General features: G+C 39.0%; 1 protein-coding gene across 1 annotated transcript in view; it reads left to right on the top strand.

Moving 5' to 3' along the window:
* The window catches only part of myo5aa (myosin VAa), a 70,611-nt gene that overhangs the window by 22,971 nt on the left and 30,839 nt on the right, over positions 1–16,801 (top strand). Inside the window, exons 4-8 of the mRNA XM_071202717.1 lie at positions 7,765–7,909; positions 9,324–9,480; positions 12,106–12,109; positions 13,268–13,410; positions 16,197–16,278. Of these exons, the coding sequence (XP_071058818.1) occupies positions 7,765–7,909; positions 9,324–9,480; positions 12,106–12,109; positions 13,268–13,410; positions 16,197–16,278 (531 nt within the window). The remainder of the gene's footprint in view (positions 1–7,764; positions 7,910–9,323; positions 9,481–12,105; positions 12,110–13,267; positions 13,411–16,196; positions 16,279–16,801) is intronic.

The raw sequence follows: 16,801 nt of genomic DNA, 5'->3' as shown, positions 1-16,801 counted from the left end.
CTGCATGACATTGTTTTTTTCAGTCATGTAGTAACTTTGTTCTTGAAAACCTCAAATCACCCCTTCTACTATATTTTAAGGTTTTGATTTTGATGCTACTAAGAAAGACAGTAAATATGACGCACTGTATGTTCTGCCATATGCACATTATAAAAAAGATATATAACAACTTCATATACATATGCAAGATTGTTATCTGTATTTAAGATATTGGGCACCTTTTAATAAAAAAAACAATATGCATTATATTCAAAGTCAACTTTATTGTCAATCTTCCAGTTTGTGTGTACAGACCAAGCGGCAAACTCTGGGGAAGAGCCGGGACGCCAATACGGAAGTGCCACACACTGCAGTCCATATATTGGCCGATAGGCGATGACTGCAGAAAGGAGCGATTTCCATAGACCCCCATGTTAAAATGCCCAACTTTACAGCAGAAAAAAACATGTTTCTACCCCTGGCTGCAATACATATTATGAATATAGTTGAATTCCACCTTCATGATTATGGATTTGTGAGTGAATTGTTTTCTAACACGACCCTTTTATTTATATTAGGTCTTAAAGTGTTTGCATAAATTAGGGCGTGGTCACATTGAGTGACGGCTCTGTCAAGTGACTGCTGCTGCTGCTAGCTTCTTGTCTCTCTGCTAGCTGCTCCGTGAAGCTACAGGCACTCTGCCTGCTCAGTTCATCCAGGGAACACAACTTGACCCCGGCCGTGTTTGTTTGTTCTTCATGCTTATATATCGGACTATTGTGACTCGCTCTGTGGTTGAAACAGATGGTGCATGAATGCGGTTTTGCGGTAAGTGAAATTCAAGTACTTTAAAATCATTAACACATAAATAATCTACGTAATGAATGTTAAGGCTTGGGTTAGCGTGTAAGCGAGTGGTAGCTACATCGGTGATAACGATGCTAATCGTAGCCTCCAAATTAAAATCATAGACTGTATATATAAAGGTTAAAACAAAATAGACAAGTGTTAAGTGGGATAATACTGTAGAACAAACGGCTTCTGTTTGAGGTTGATAAAATAAGGTCATCCTTGTAACGGAGAGATATTTTATTATGTAGGTAGGAACTGTATGCATCGCTAAGGTTAATTTAAATTGGCGATGCTCAAGTATGCAGACAAGCTAATGTTGAAGTAGTGTATGGGAAATCAACCTCACAATAAGATGTGTGTATATTACAATTATTAATGTCATACTTCAAGATGATTACTTGGATATTACAACATGGTTGGTTGAGCTGGAGTTCATTATTGAGCTTACACGTTAACGTCACAGTCATCTGAAGAACGAACCCAAACCTTGTTGTTTATATTAATTGCATTACAAAATTGGTATCAAATAAACAGTAAGCATTGGTAACAGAACTTCCAAAGTTACAGTAAAATAAAAACGACCCTGACTCGGACAATACACAATCCAACATGTTCAACAGAAGAGAATCAGTTATATTGTTTGTACACATGGTACTTTACATATATCTGTTTGTTTAAGGTGTCCAGGTGATGCAGACAGGCTGGACCAGAGAGTGAGAGACATAACTGGACTCCTCACAGCAGTGAACTTCAGCACAGTTACAAAGACTCTTTTTTTTCATACTGTACAAAGAATCAAGAAAGATATTGGTTTAAATAAATGAAGTATTGACTTTAATACACTGATATACATTCCATTAAACAATACTAAATACTAGATCACCTACACATCAGTTAAGTTGAGGGTTTTTTCCATGCAAAGAGTTACATTTAGATGTTAACGTTAATGTTGTGGGGTACCTCAAGGCTCCATCTTGGGGCCTCTTCTCTTTAACGTCTACATGCTACCACTGGCTCAGATAATGAAAAACAACAAAATAAGTTACCATAGCTATGCGGATGACACACAAATGTACGCAACAATTTCACCAGGAGACTATGCTCCAATTCAAACACTGAATAAGTGCATTGAACAAATCAATGACTGGATGTGTCAGAACTTTCTCTAATTAAACAAAGATAAAACTGAGGTAATGGTTTTTGGAGCCAAGGCAGAACGTATAAAAGTTAGCGCTGAGCTTCAGCCTGCAATGTTCAAAACAACAGATAAAGCCAGAAATCTAGGTGTAGTCATGGACTCTGACCTGAGTTTCAACAGTCACATTAAAACAGTTACTAAATCAGCCTACTATCACCTAAAGAACATATCTTGAAGTAAGGGTGGCACAGTGGTCTGTGTGTTTGATCATCAGATCAAGGGGGCGTTGGGGAACTCCAGTTCGAAACCCGCTCCCGCCCCACTGCGTCAGGCCGTTGTGTCCTTGGGCAAGACACTTCACCCGAATTTGCTCCTGTGGGTATTGTCCACAGTAGATGACCATTACATGTATGATCTGTATGTGTAATGTGTATTTGTAAAGCGCTTTGAGAGTCTTTGATAAAGCGCTATAATAAATATAAGGATTATTATTATTATTATATCGAGGATTAAAAGACTAATGTCACAGCAGGATTTGGAAAAATGTGTCCATGCGTTTATCTTCAGTAGACTGGACTACTGAAATGGTGTCTTCACAGGTCTCACTAAAAAATATATTAGAAAGCTGCAGCTGATTCAGAACGCCACTGCTCGAGTCCTCACTAACACTAAGAAAGTGGATCACATCACTCCTGTTCTGAAGTATTTACACTGGCTTCCTGTGTGTCAAAGAATAGATTTAAAAATACTGCTGCTGGTTTATAAAGCACTGAATGGTTTAGGCCCAAAATACATTTCTGACCTCCTGCTAAATTATGAACCATCCAGATCTCTCAGGTCTTCAGGGACTGGTCAGCTTTCTGTCCCCAGAGTCAGAACTAAACATGGTAAAGCAGCGTTCAGTTATTATGCTCCAAACATCTGGAACAAACTCCCAGAAACCTGCAGGTCAGCTGCAACTCTTACTACTTTTAAATCCAGGCTGAAGACTTTTCTTTTTGTCGCTGCTTTTAATTTAACTATTCATATCTTAGACTGCACTTTAACTTGTATCCATGTATTTTTTCTTTTTATGTTTATTTTATTAGCTTTTATTTTTAATGACTGATTTTAAATGCCATTTTCTTAATGTCTTTCGTTTTTTGTAAAGCACTTTGAATTACCTTGTGTTGAAAAGTGCTATATAAATAAACTTGCCTTGCCTTAACAAGCAATATGACTTTGTCAGCTTTCTAATTTAATGTATTGAAGGCAAAGATATTTAACACATAGTGAGAACTGCTACTATTTATCTCTCAATATTGTCTGTAAAAAACGTGGTAAAAGTTATTCTTTCTGTGAGACAACAGAGCAAGCTTCGACAGTTGCACTACGTTTTGATAACAGTTAAATATTATTTTGATAATAACATATATTTCAATGTTGATGAACTTCATACTGTTCATTCATAATCTGATCGTCTTTGTAGCTCACTGTTGAAATAAATAAAAGACATTACAATTACAATATAATTATATCAACAGCCCCTAAACACACAAACACACTGCTTTCATAAATAACACACTTGTTCTGCAATAATATGCTTTATGTTTCCTGTAATTTTTGTTAGGAAAGGACATGCCTGAAAGACATGACATTTTCTCCTTCTCTGAGGGTCAAGAAGAACATCCAAGAGGAACATTAAAAGCTGATGTTATGAGATTTTAAGACCAGTTCACTAAGAGACTACTTTTATTGTGAAAACAGTCAGCTGATCGAATGCAGCTATTTCCACATCTACACTCCATCAGCTGATTATTTCTATGTGCCTCGCTTTATGAGCTTCACATCACTTGTGCCTTGTACCGCAGAGTTTGCAACGTCACAAATAAATGGGGCCAATCTTCAGTCAGATGTGAATGTGTAATCTAACATTTTCAGTAAGAATAATGGACGAAAGGAGTCAAATACAAATTATTGAAATGTGAACCAAAACGTAATCAAATGTTTTAAATAAAAAGCACATATGGACAGAAGGTGTAAACCTATTAAATGTATAAATAAACACATTTAGTCAAATAAAGTGACAGACTAGGGCTGTGCAGTTGGTATCAGCTTTGCCCAGCATGGGCTCCTCCATCAGGCCTGGTCCTCCTCGCTGAGGAAAGACCCTCAGTCCTCTCCAAACCAACAGACAGGACGTCCATCACACGGAGGTTTCTCCCTGAAGTCTCTGCTGCTCTCTGGACACCACGCTGTCTCAATCCGTCCACACTGAATATGAGAGGGGGAAAAATGAAAATAATAAATGCTTTAGACAATAAGAAACAAAGTTGACTGTAGAGTTGCTCAGTTTTTTTAGATTGTCAATACTATTACTGTATAACTAATATATCAGGTTAAGATAAGGTGGCCAGATTTTCAAAATTAAACCGGGGACATTTTGAGTTTTGCCATCAATATATCATTAACAGATCCAATTTTCTTCACTGTTAAAGAAAAAAAGGGGACAATTCTGGTTCAATGTAATTCGAACATTTTAACTGTTGGATACAAACAGAAGGACGATAGCTCTGATTTGATACTGGATAGTTTTTATTTTACTCTTATCTAAAAACCGAAGGACGATAGCTCATATGAGACTTCAAAGGTCTTTTATTTTGAAACTCTACATCAGATTGCCCTGATTCTCTCGGAGTGACTAGATGGGGTGTCCTGGCACAGAGGAGGCGGGACCTGCTGCCACCGAGCTGGAAGTTCCAGAGCTAGCTGAAGCTACCAAGCTAAGCTAACATGCTCCCCATCTGCACACTGCCGTCGCATTTTACGTTTCTAAGGTAAGCGGACATGAAACTATTCAGCAAAACTATAAATAATAATCTAAGTTATTGAGTTTTTAGCATAATACTTCAGAATCTTAAAATCCATTAATGTTTGTATGCAATTGTGCTAAATTCAACACTGGAATCAAGCAAATATTAATGTTTGCATGACATTAGTTATTTATATTTTGATATCACTTAATTATACGTTTAATACATTTAAGTCAAGCTAAGGTACATGTGATGGTAGCTAGTTAGTGCTCTTACCTGTGAGGCCTCCTCCAAACAGCATAATAACCAGACTAAGTACCAGTTCTAGATCCTTGACTTTAGACAAACAATTCAAAAGACAAAATGTATTTAAAGACCAATCTTTATTTGAATGTGCCTCTTAACCTGAGATATTAGTTATACAGTAATAGTATTGACAATCTAAAAAAAAATGAGCAACTCAACAGTCAATTTTGTTTCTTATTGTCTAAAGCATTTATTATTTTCATTTTCACCCTCTCATATTCAGTGTTGACGGATTGAGACAGCGTGGTGTCCAGAGAGCAGCAGAGACTTCAGGGAGAAACCTCCGTGTGATGGACGTCCTGTCTGTTGGTTTGGAGAGGACTGAGGGTCTTTCCTCAGCGAGGAGGACCAGGCCTGATGGAGGAGCCCATGCTGGGCAAAGCTGATACCAACTGCACAGGCCTAGTCTGTCACGTTATTTGACTAAATGTGTTTACTTATACATTTAATAGGTTTACACCTTCTGTCCATATGTGCTTTTTATTTAAAACATGTTTGATTCAGTTTTGGTTCACATTTCAATAATTTGTATTGGCACTCCTTTCGTCCATTATTCTCACTGAAAATGTTAGATTACACATTCACATCTAACTGAAGATTGGCCCCATTTATTTGTGACGTTGCAAACTCTGCAGTACAAGGCACAGGTGATGTGAAGCTCATAAAGTGAGGCAAATAGAAATAATCAGCTGATGGAGTGTAGATGTGGAAATAGGTGCATTCGATCAACTGACTGTTTTCACAATAAAAGTAGTTTCTTAGTGAATGTCCTGTACTGGTCTTAAATCTCATAACATCAGCTTTTAATGTTCCTCTTGGATGTTCTTCTTGACCCTCAGAGAAGGAGAAAATGTTGTGTCTTTCAGGCATGTCCTTTCCTAACACAAATTACAGGAAACATAAAACATATTATTGCAGAACAAGTGTGTTATTTATGAAAGCGGTGTGTTTGTGTGTATTTGGCTGTAGATATAATTATTTTGTAATTGTAATGTTTTTTTTTTAAAGAATAACTTTTACCACGTTTTTTATAGTAGCAGATAGCAAATAGTAGCAGTTCTCACTGTGTTAAATATCTTTGCCTTCAATACATTCAATTAGAAAGCTTACAAAGTTATATTCCTTGTTAACATCTAAATGTAACTTTTTGCATGGAAGAAACCTCAACTTAACTGATGTGTAGGTGATCTAGTATTTAGTATTGTTTAATGTACAGTATATCAGTGTATTAAAGTCAATACTTCATTCATTTAAACAAATATCTTTCTTGATTCTTTGTACAGTATGAAAAAAAAGAGTCTTTGTACCTGTGCTGAAGTTCACTGCTGTGAGGAGTCCAGTTATGTCTCTCACTCTCTGGTCCAGCCTGTCTGCATCACCTGGACAGCTTAAACAAACAGATATATATGTAAAGTACCATGTGTACAAACAATATAACTGATTCTCTTCTGTTGAACATGTTGGATTGTGTATTGTCCGAGTCAGGGTCCTTTTTATTTTACTGTAACTTTGGAAGTTCTGTTACCAATGCTTACTGTTTATTTGATACCCATTTGGTAATGCAATTAATAAAAACAAGGTTTGGGTTCGTTCTTCAGATGACTGTGACGTTAACGTGTAAGCTCAATAATGAACTCCAGCTCAACCAACCATATTGTAATAATCTAATTAATCATCTTGAAATATGACATTAATAATTGTACACATCTTATTGTGAGGTTGATTTCACATACACGACATTAGCTTGTCTACATACTTGAGCATAGCCAATTTAAATTAACCTTTAGCGATGCATACAATTCCTACCTACATAATAAAATATCTCTCTGTTACAAGGATGACCTTATTTTATCAACCTCAAACAGAAGCCGTTTGTTCTACAGTATTATCCCACTTAACACTTATCTATTTCGTTTTAACCTTTATATATACAGTCTATGATTTTAACTTGGAGGCTACTATTAGCATCGTTAGTACCGATGTAGCTACTACTCGCTTACATGCTAACCCAAGCCTTAACATTCATTACGTAGCTGATTAAAATCATTAACACATAAATAAAGTACTCGAATTTCACTTACCGCATTCATGCACCGTCTGTTTTAACCACAGAGCGAGTCACAATAGTCCGATATATAAGCATGAAGAACAAACAACCACGGCCGGCTTCAAGTTGTGTTCCCTGGATGAACTGACCCCGTAGCTAGCTTCACGGAGCAGCTAGCAGAGAGACAAGAAGCTAGCAGCAGCAGTCACTCAATGTGACCACGCCCTAATATATGCATAACTTCAAGGCTTAATATCTTTATACAGCCTATGGTACAGACAGAGAGATCGAAATACCGTTTCCCACAATCCCGAATATAAAACAAATGTATTTAAAAATGTGTGCAAATATGTATATATATATATATATGTATTTGTATATATATATATATATACACATATATATACATAATCAAAGACATTTTTACATGTGCAAACATTAAGACCTAAATAAAAACACAACAATTAATATATACAACATAGTCACTTCAATTTTTGAGAATGTACATTAGTGCAAAATTATACATAGAATTCTGTATTTAACTATATTTCCTACCCTCTCAGACTGAAAGCAGCATCTCAGTGTGTCTCCTGATGAATGCGGCCCCAGTTCAGCTGCAGGTGAGCTCACACTTTCCCTCTGTGCTGCAGGAATCATTCTGGTGGCCATCAACCCGTATGAGACGCTGCAAATCTATGGATCCGACATCATCAACGCCTACAGCGGCCAGAACACGGGCGATATGGACCCTCACATCTTCGCTGTGGCAGAAGAGGCTTACAAACAGATGGCCAGGTGTGTGTGTGTTACCTGAGTAGCCTTGGTTCTAGTCTCCTCCCTCTCTCTTCTGGGTTTTTAGGTCAAAGCTGATCCAGAAATAGACCCATGGTGGTCTCACCGACTTTCTCCATGTCTTGCTTTTTTTTTAATCACGCACACATACTGTTTTTAATGCTGTTTTTTACAGCAGGAACCAACCAGTATATCTCTCTAGCCACCCTCTAGGAGTTTGTCACATACTGTATGTATATGCTTGTATTTATCAGGACTATATACCTAAGTTCTCCCTACTTTCTCTCTTCAGTTTAAGTTGAAGCTGGCAGTCACCCTCTCAGTTTGTCCATTAAAACGTAGCACTGTTGGAAAACAGTTTTACAACTCCATGCCTAACATAAAATGTAGGGCTTCACAATTAATTATATTCATAATATAAGATGTTACAGTGTAGCCTGTTAAATATCAACAGGCAGATTGTTCCAGAGTCTGGAGGCTTAAAAAGCAAATGCCTGGTCACCATCCGGAATCTGAGAATATGACGGAGCCATCCGCTGATCTACAGGCTCACACAATGAATCAGAAAAATCAGTGCTATGTGTTACAATACGTTTGTTAATACTTACTAAGAAGGTATGAATACCTACACGGAGCCGGTGTAAATTCCCTAGCACCTTGGTAATAAAGAAGCACCTTTTAATTACAAAACGGAATATTTGAAAATAACATACAAGTATGCAATAAGTCATATTTTCTTTACATAATAACTTAAATCAAATCAGCTGACACTGATGGGTAACACTCTGCTTAAGTGATTGTGAAACACTAGTCAAGTTTCTTTGCATGGTTTGAGATCAAAAGTCTCAAATAAGCATCACATGCCCACAACAGCAACCGTCCCTTCCTTGCATGTTTGTAACTATGAGACAAACATAATAAAGAAGGACTGAGAGAAGAAATTCAAGCAAATACCCAGGGCTGAAATAAGAGCCAAAGGTAGGAAAATGCCAAAGAAGAAAAAGATAGTAATGGAATCAGCCTTCGGACCAGCAGCTCGGACTTATTTCAGAGAAAGCTGGCACACTGCTTCTTTAAATAAGTAGGTGAAAGTGCAGATATATTAGAGCTTGCAAAGGAACACAAAGGGTTAATAAGCTGTTTTCACACCTGGTCTGCCTGCAGGTGATGATTGTTGATGATGGCATCTGACACTTTCTATCTGCCCGAGTCCTAACTATGTTATTATTTGTGTCACACTCGGTACACATTACAATCATCACCCTTAACCATAGACTGTATATATAAAGCCCTTAACCCTTTCACCCTATATTTAAAGTCATTAGGTTATGAAGCGCTTAAAAGCACCTTTATGCCAGGCAGAGCAGACAGTTCTCCAATGTTCCACATGTGATAAATCCTTATTTTGTTTTTTTAGGGACGAGAGGAACCAGTCGATAATTGTGAGCGGGGAGTCCGGGGCTGGAAAAACGGTATCGGCCAAATACGCAATGAGATACTTTGCTACGGTCAGCGGCACCACCAGCGAGGCCAACGTGGAGCAGAAGGTGTTGGCCTCCAACCCCATCATGGAGGTGAGGACTGCCGGAAACTCTCTGTGGAGAAAGACCCTGGATTAAGATTATTATTTTAGTTTGATTTTAAAAGAGAAGCTGTTTCCCTAATCAAATCAAAGTAAATGTAACTTTATTGTCAATCTTCCAGTTTGTGTGTGCAGACTGAGATCGAAATACCGTTTCCCACAATCCCGAATATAAAAACAAATGTATATACAAATATGGTTGCAAATATGTATTTATTAGGGCTGTCAAGTTAACGCGTTAACGCAAAAAAAAATTAACGCCACTAATTATTTTAACGCGATTAACGCATGTGTATGTATTTTACTCGGCCGCCCCGTAGTTTCAGAGCGCATCGAGTTTAAAATACCATCTACAAGCTGATGCTGCTGACAGCCCCGCTCCTGCCGCTCGCTTGTGGCAGACCACACTTCCACGCTCACCGGCAGGCACCGACTGGCTATCGGGAGGACCGGGAGGGTGTGTGTATGTGTTTGGCCCGAGCGAGAGAGAGACCTTACGTGCATTACCGTACCGCAGTGTGAACGCGGCTATTGTTGTTGTTAGCATCTGGTGCTAGCTAGCTGCGCTAACGGATATAAGGAGCTGTTTAAATGAACAGAGGAGCGCTCCATCCACACAACTGCACCGAGCACTTGACTTTATACAGGCAGCAGACAGCGGGACATTGTACGAGAAGTCAGCACACTCATGAGTGCAGCAACATGATTGCAGCGTCCAGGCAGCTCCCGTTCGAGCATATGCCTTGAGTTGCACATAGCTCCAACGATCACACACACACACACACACACACACACACACACACACACACACACACACACACACACACACACACACACACACACACACACACACCCCATTTGTAGCATAAAGCATATTTGTCCACTCATATGTTGATAAGAGTATTAAAAACTTGAAAAATATTCCTCTAAGGTACATTTAGAACAGATAAAAAATGTGCGATTAATTTGCGATTAATCGCGATTAACTATGGACAATCATGCGATTAATCGCGATTAAATATTTTAATCGACTGACAGCCCTAGTATTTATATATACACACACAGACAAAGACACATTTTTACATGTACACACAATAAGACCTAAATAAAAACATAACAATCAATATATACAAAATAACAGTTACTGACACTCAAAGAAACCAGAACCAGTGTTAAAATAGAAAATGATGGAGAGTTGGTGTGTAAACTAAAGGCCCTCCACGGCAAGAACAATAACGATATAATGATGATTTTAAATACATTGTTTATAAATTGTTTAAGGTGGATGGCTGAATCCACCCCACCATTATAGTGGCATTGACACTGGCAAACAATATCCTCACGATCAATTTTATGAACCATAGAAACAATGACAGCTAATCAAAATCCAATTCAAAGACTATTTTATTAAACTTACTGAGAAATTCATTTGATGCGACTGTGTAATTAAAATTGCAGCTCAAAACCCTTAAATAAAATGTGTGAAAGCTCAGTTACATAGCTGTGAGTTTGTCTTTAAAGTCTTGCATCATTTTTCCTCGCAGTTTGTCTTTTCCTTTGCCCAAATTGTTCAAAGTATACTGTAGTCAAAAGATAAGTTGATTTGGAGATGATATGGTATGAATGTAATGAAATCACACTCTTGATATATAATCATATGGAATTTAAAGTAATAAAAATTTAATAAAGTTTATGGAATGGAGATGATTTGTGTGTGTGTGTGTGCTGGTGTGTGTGTGTGTGTGTGATGTGCTGTGTGTGTGTGTGTGTGTGTGTGTGTGTGTGATGTGGTGTGTGTGTGTGTGTGTGTGTGTGTGTTGTGTGTGTGTGTGTGCTGTGTGTGTGTGTGTGTGTGCTGTGTGTGGTGTGTGTGTGTGTGTTGTGTGTGTGTGTGTGTGTGTGTGTGGTGTGTGTGTGTGTGTGGTGTGTGTGTGTGTGTTGTGTGTGTGTGTGTCCTGTAGAGTCATAAGCACAGGAGCGTTTGTTGAGCTCCCCTGTGCACATATGCCACCGCCCTCCCTCCCTCCTCCCAACCGGCCACCCCTCTCCGTCTTTACCGACCTCTTCACTAACATCCCTCTCGTCCTCCCAGCCAATCGTACACAGGCAGAATGAAAAGAGAGCTTTCTTCATCATATTGCTGTCACTTCAGCCCCCCCCAGCCTGAAGCAGAGTAGATGGTTGCGTCAGCCTTTTTTAGTATTACGAAAACCTGCGTGAGTGTGTGTGTGAGAGAGAATGTGTGTGTATAGTGTTTGGCTGATGCAGGCAGAGTGGATACCTGCTCTGCTGAAAGACTCCTTGTCTGCAGTGAAAGAGTGTGTGTTCAGCCTTAACTCAGCAAGAACCCTCTGTGCTCACACACCATTTAACTCTGTTCAAGCCGTCTGCTCAAATAGTTGGTGTGTGTGTGTGCGTGTGCGTGTGTGTGCGTGTGCGTGTGTAGCCTCGCCCGTCTACCAAATATTCCTAGTAGGATCATTGATCAATTCCGTATCTTGAACTAATGCTGCTGACTTCCGGTGTGATTTGCTGATGGATAGTAGAACAACAGAAGTCCTTTAAAAGATGTTTGCTGAGTGGGGATCAACCACACATGTCTCTGATCGTATCTCAGGACAGTAGGAGAAGTTCTGACGTGCTAGTGTAAGGCTCGGGGGCTTTATTCATAAAGCTTCCTAGTAATGAGAGTTGCTCCCTGAAAGGAAATTCTGAGAAAAATGTTATGAGGTTTTCTAAGTATTTCTCCTGATACGAATACTAGATACTCATACAGATAAAAGTTTTTTCACAAAGCATCTTAGCCTTTTTAAAAAGAGCCCCGAGTCTGAAAAGGACTTTAAATTCTTAAGCCCCTTTTTCTTTTTCTTAAGATATCCAGAAAAGTACACAATTACTAAGCTTAAGGAGAGACCACACCCTTTCACCGCTTGTAACACAAATAGAAGAACTACTAAAAGTATCACAATGGTAAAAAAATAACAAGCAATATGATACTGCAACTTAACAGAAAGTCATTATTTAGATTTCACTCTGCTTTTCTTTGGCCACTATATGTTTCCTAATATAAATCACCCCTAAGCTCCGACTCCTTGCTAGCATTTTTGTGAATAATGTTCATGGTTGAGATAAGGCAATAAGAGATGAGGTACTTTATTGATCCCAAATTGGGACATTTTTGCCAATTTTAATAGTGCTTATGAATGAATGAATGAAAACTTTATTACAGACTCAGGGTCCAGATAAAAGACAAGACATTACATATAATAAATTACATACATAGCATAAAAAGAATTCATAGTTTAAGAATAATTTAAATCAGTGTCCTACAAAGAGACAACTATAGGCCTACCAATGTCTCCACAGCTGCGATTGGTAGCGTGTAGTACTAAACCTTATGTTCGATAAGGCCAAGAGGATTTCATTATCAGTCATTAAGCCGGCAAATACATTTATACATAATATTTCTTAAAACAGCTCGTAGAGTATTGACTCCTGCAGCCACAAACATTTCACTTGCACTAGACCTGAGAGGTAAAATAAGCCGTTTATCGCTGTGTCTTTATGCTAAGCTAAGCTAATAAGATCAAACTCCTGGGAAAGAGCGAGACATAAAAGCGCCTAAAACATTTGAATATAGTTACTTGTTTCCTTACTTGTACTTATGTTCTTCTCCATAATACCAAACCACAGTAAAACTCGACAAAGGGAATATTGCAAACTACTTCTCTATATTCTCAATAATAATTGTTTGCTTTTTTATTTCTTCCGTCTCTCAGGCCATTGGAAAGCAAAGACCACCCGAAACGACAACAGCAGTCGCTTTGGGAAATACATTGAGATCGGCTTCGACACCCGCTTCCGTATCATCGGCGCCAACATGAGAACATATCTGCTGGAGAAATCACGAGTGGTGTTTCAGGTGAGCGCACACATGCACTCGAGTTTGCATCGACGGACACATGAGGTGTTTTGTTTGTATTGTTTAAGTGGACATCTCATTGACTTGCACTCATTGCTTCACTCATCACAGTCGATTACCCCTGGCTAAGCCCATCTGATCCACAGACACGGTTACCATTTACTAATCTACATTTCTCTACACTTCTACTATCACTTTTTAATCTTTCTTTTATGCCGTTACCACTTTTGTGCCGGTCATAAGTCAGGGGGGCATTGCCGTGTCCATTAATCACCACCACGTTCCCGATGGCACATGTCGTCCCGGCTGGAGGTCGTTGAGCATGTTTCTGAACATTTAATTCATGAACACTCAGTACTTCAGCTGACCTTACACTCTGGCTTTCTGCATGATTTCAGTCCAAAGAGAATTTTCTAAAAGTATGATCTGTGATTTCTTATTGCATGTGTCATGAATACTCTACTAGCTTGTTTAACATAGGATAAGATTAGATTAACCTTTATTAATCCCTGTAGGTACATTCAGGTTTCAAGTTCAGGTAGGAATTCACACAATGATAGAAAGTAAACAATGTAAGTAACAGCATAAATAAAAATAACAACATTAGGATTCCTTGACATTTAAGGTGTTTGCTAAATCATTCCTCAAAGCCTGTCAGCACTAATGTATTTACACAATGCACTATAGCCGTTATGAAACGCATTCAGGGGTGTGTATGCAGGCATTACAATGTACTGTATCCAGAACCTGTGAGTTATAGTGTTCTGCCTAGTTTGAACCATTGCTGCATTTGGAATCTTATTAATGTGTATACAAACAACTGCTTCAAACATTACAATAAAAACAATTACACTATAGTCAAATGTAATGAGTATTATGCATATTATTGGTAGGGTTGTTTGGCACTCGACCCTTAAATTGAAACGTCACGTTCAAAATACTAATCGTCTCTTGAATGTGAAATATCACACACCTACAGCACTGTTAAGCAGCAGTCAGTGGTTGTTTGGCTTCCAGTGGCTCACACATGATTTGTTTTACGTGCTGCTCACACCATATGCACACATGCATGAGTTCACTGCAAGCTGTTTGCCTCGTGTCATATGGTGAGGTATGGTTCTCTATTAGCTGGACAACAAGCAGGCACCATGCGGGAAAATAAACGTACATAACCCTGTTTCTTTGAAAAGCATCCATGAGGTGTCTCACAATTCAGAAATATCCGACCTCTCACTTAAAAGTAACCCTTTATTGGTGCACACTGCACACAGTGACCTCGTAGCTAAGACAGTATATGATTGCAACACACCTAGTTTTTATTTTAGCCTCCTATTATTATCTCTACATAGCAATGTCTCTCTGACTTTACTATCAACATCAAACGAAGGAAAAGCTACCCAAAAGTAATAACTTTAAAAAATCTGACATTTCGACTCTCTTTCAAATGGCATCCATTCTGACTAACTGGTGGGGGGTGTGATGTGTTGAACCTCTGTGTGAACAACCCTACACACACACCGTGGCTTATGTTGCCCATCATTTAACAATTATGCTGACCCCGGTCAAAAATGCTAAATTATACCGACATTTTAAAAATGTAAAAACATAATTGCCATTTTATGCAGGAAGTGAATGTTGGCAATGAAAGGACTCTTTCTATGCTTGACATCTTCAAAATTATGAAGGCCTGCAGTCAAGAACACACACACACACACACACACACACACACACACACACACACACACACACACACACACACACACACACTCTGAGGCACTATGTTTCTGAGTATGAACCAACACTATCTGTCAGTCCTGCCCTGGTGTCCTTTAGAGCAGAAGAAGTATGCAGTAAAACATTTGTTCTCTACAAAGACAGGCAGGAGGAAGAGGTAGAGCAAACGGAGACAATCCGTCCGTCACTGTGGTTACAGCATGACACCTCCCTAAAATGTCAAAGACATTCTTCCTCTAGATTGAATTCTTATCTAAATCCATCTTTAGATATCATTTTCTCTCTACAGCTCCCCCCCCAAAGTCTCAGACAATTAGGTGGTTTGTATCCAAGTTAGATCAAGTTTACAAGCTTTTTTCTCTTGTATAACTTTATTGTGTCTTCACCGAGTTACTGGTGGAGCCACTATGTCAGTGTCGACACACACACACACCACACACACACCACACACCACACACACACACACACACAACACAATGTTGGGGAATGAGGATGTTGGCAAGACGCCGTTATCGCTTCCTCCTCACATTTCTCACATGCTTGGCTCCAGTAACCGACCGCCCACTTATAGGTGTGTGTATGTTGATATTCTATGTACAGTATGGGTGTAGTAGCACCAATATAGGACGCAGGTGACAGGTTTGTTTACAGCACACTACTGACAATCCTAAACATTAATTGTTATGCATATATTTGCCAGTGTTTGATATATCAGTCGAACTTCATCACGGGTACGGGTATAAACGCACACATGAGAAAAGAAACCTGTTTAATAAATCCCACTGAACGGTTATATCTGTTGATATGCCCTTAGCAGGGCACTAAATCACCCAACTGCTCCAGTGAGGCTTCCAGATGTTCAACTGTATAATTGTACTGCACATAAGAATAATACATTTTCTCAGACACACACATGATTCCCTGCATGTATTCTGGTTAAAATAATGTGCAGATCAATATTCAAAATCCATGCGATAGATATATTTGAATTCACTGAGCATGCTACACTACATGTACCATTTCCCTCACGTTATCTTCATGCTTTCTTCCAGGCGGACGAGGAAAGGAATTACCATGTCTTTTATCAGCTCTGTGCATCCTCCCATCTGCCTGAATATGAGAAACTAAAGCTCAGTAAGTATCTACACACACACTCAGAGCTGCACAGTTGACAGTCATACCATATGCATGTTAAAGTGGGCTGGAAACATACTGTGTATCATCTGCCCTGCAGCTCTTACATTGGCTGTTCAGAAGCAGTGAACTGATTGTGTCTATTCGCAGAGGCTCTCCACAGCAGGGACAACAGGAAGCACTAAACACCCGTTATTGTCTCAGCCTAAAAAATAATTACAATTTAATGTGCAGTAAATGAGAAACCGCTTCTAACTGCCGGCTCAGAATAGAATCGATAAAAAAACATTTCTCCCTTCCACATTAAACTCTTCATTAACCGCAGTGTAGCGTCCGCCAGATATCAGATTTGATATCACTTTTAGACGGATGATACTCATTGACTCTGAAGTAGAACAGGCTCTCATACAGAGCGCTCACACTGTGGACCTGCACCTGCTCATCCTAGTCAACACACACACACACACACACACACACACACACACACACACACACACACACACACACACACACACACACACAC

Source organism: Pseudochaenichthys georgianus, chromosome 3, assembly GCF_902827115.2.
Source record: "Pseudochaenichthys georgianus chromosome 3, fPseGeo1.2, whole genome shotgun sequence".
In the NCBI taxonomy this organism is placed as follows: Eukaryota; Metazoa; Chordata; class Actinopteri; order Perciformes; family Channichthyidae; genus Pseudochaenichthys; species Pseudochaenichthys georgianus.
This window is presented reverse-complemented; position numbering and strand designations above follow the sequence as displayed.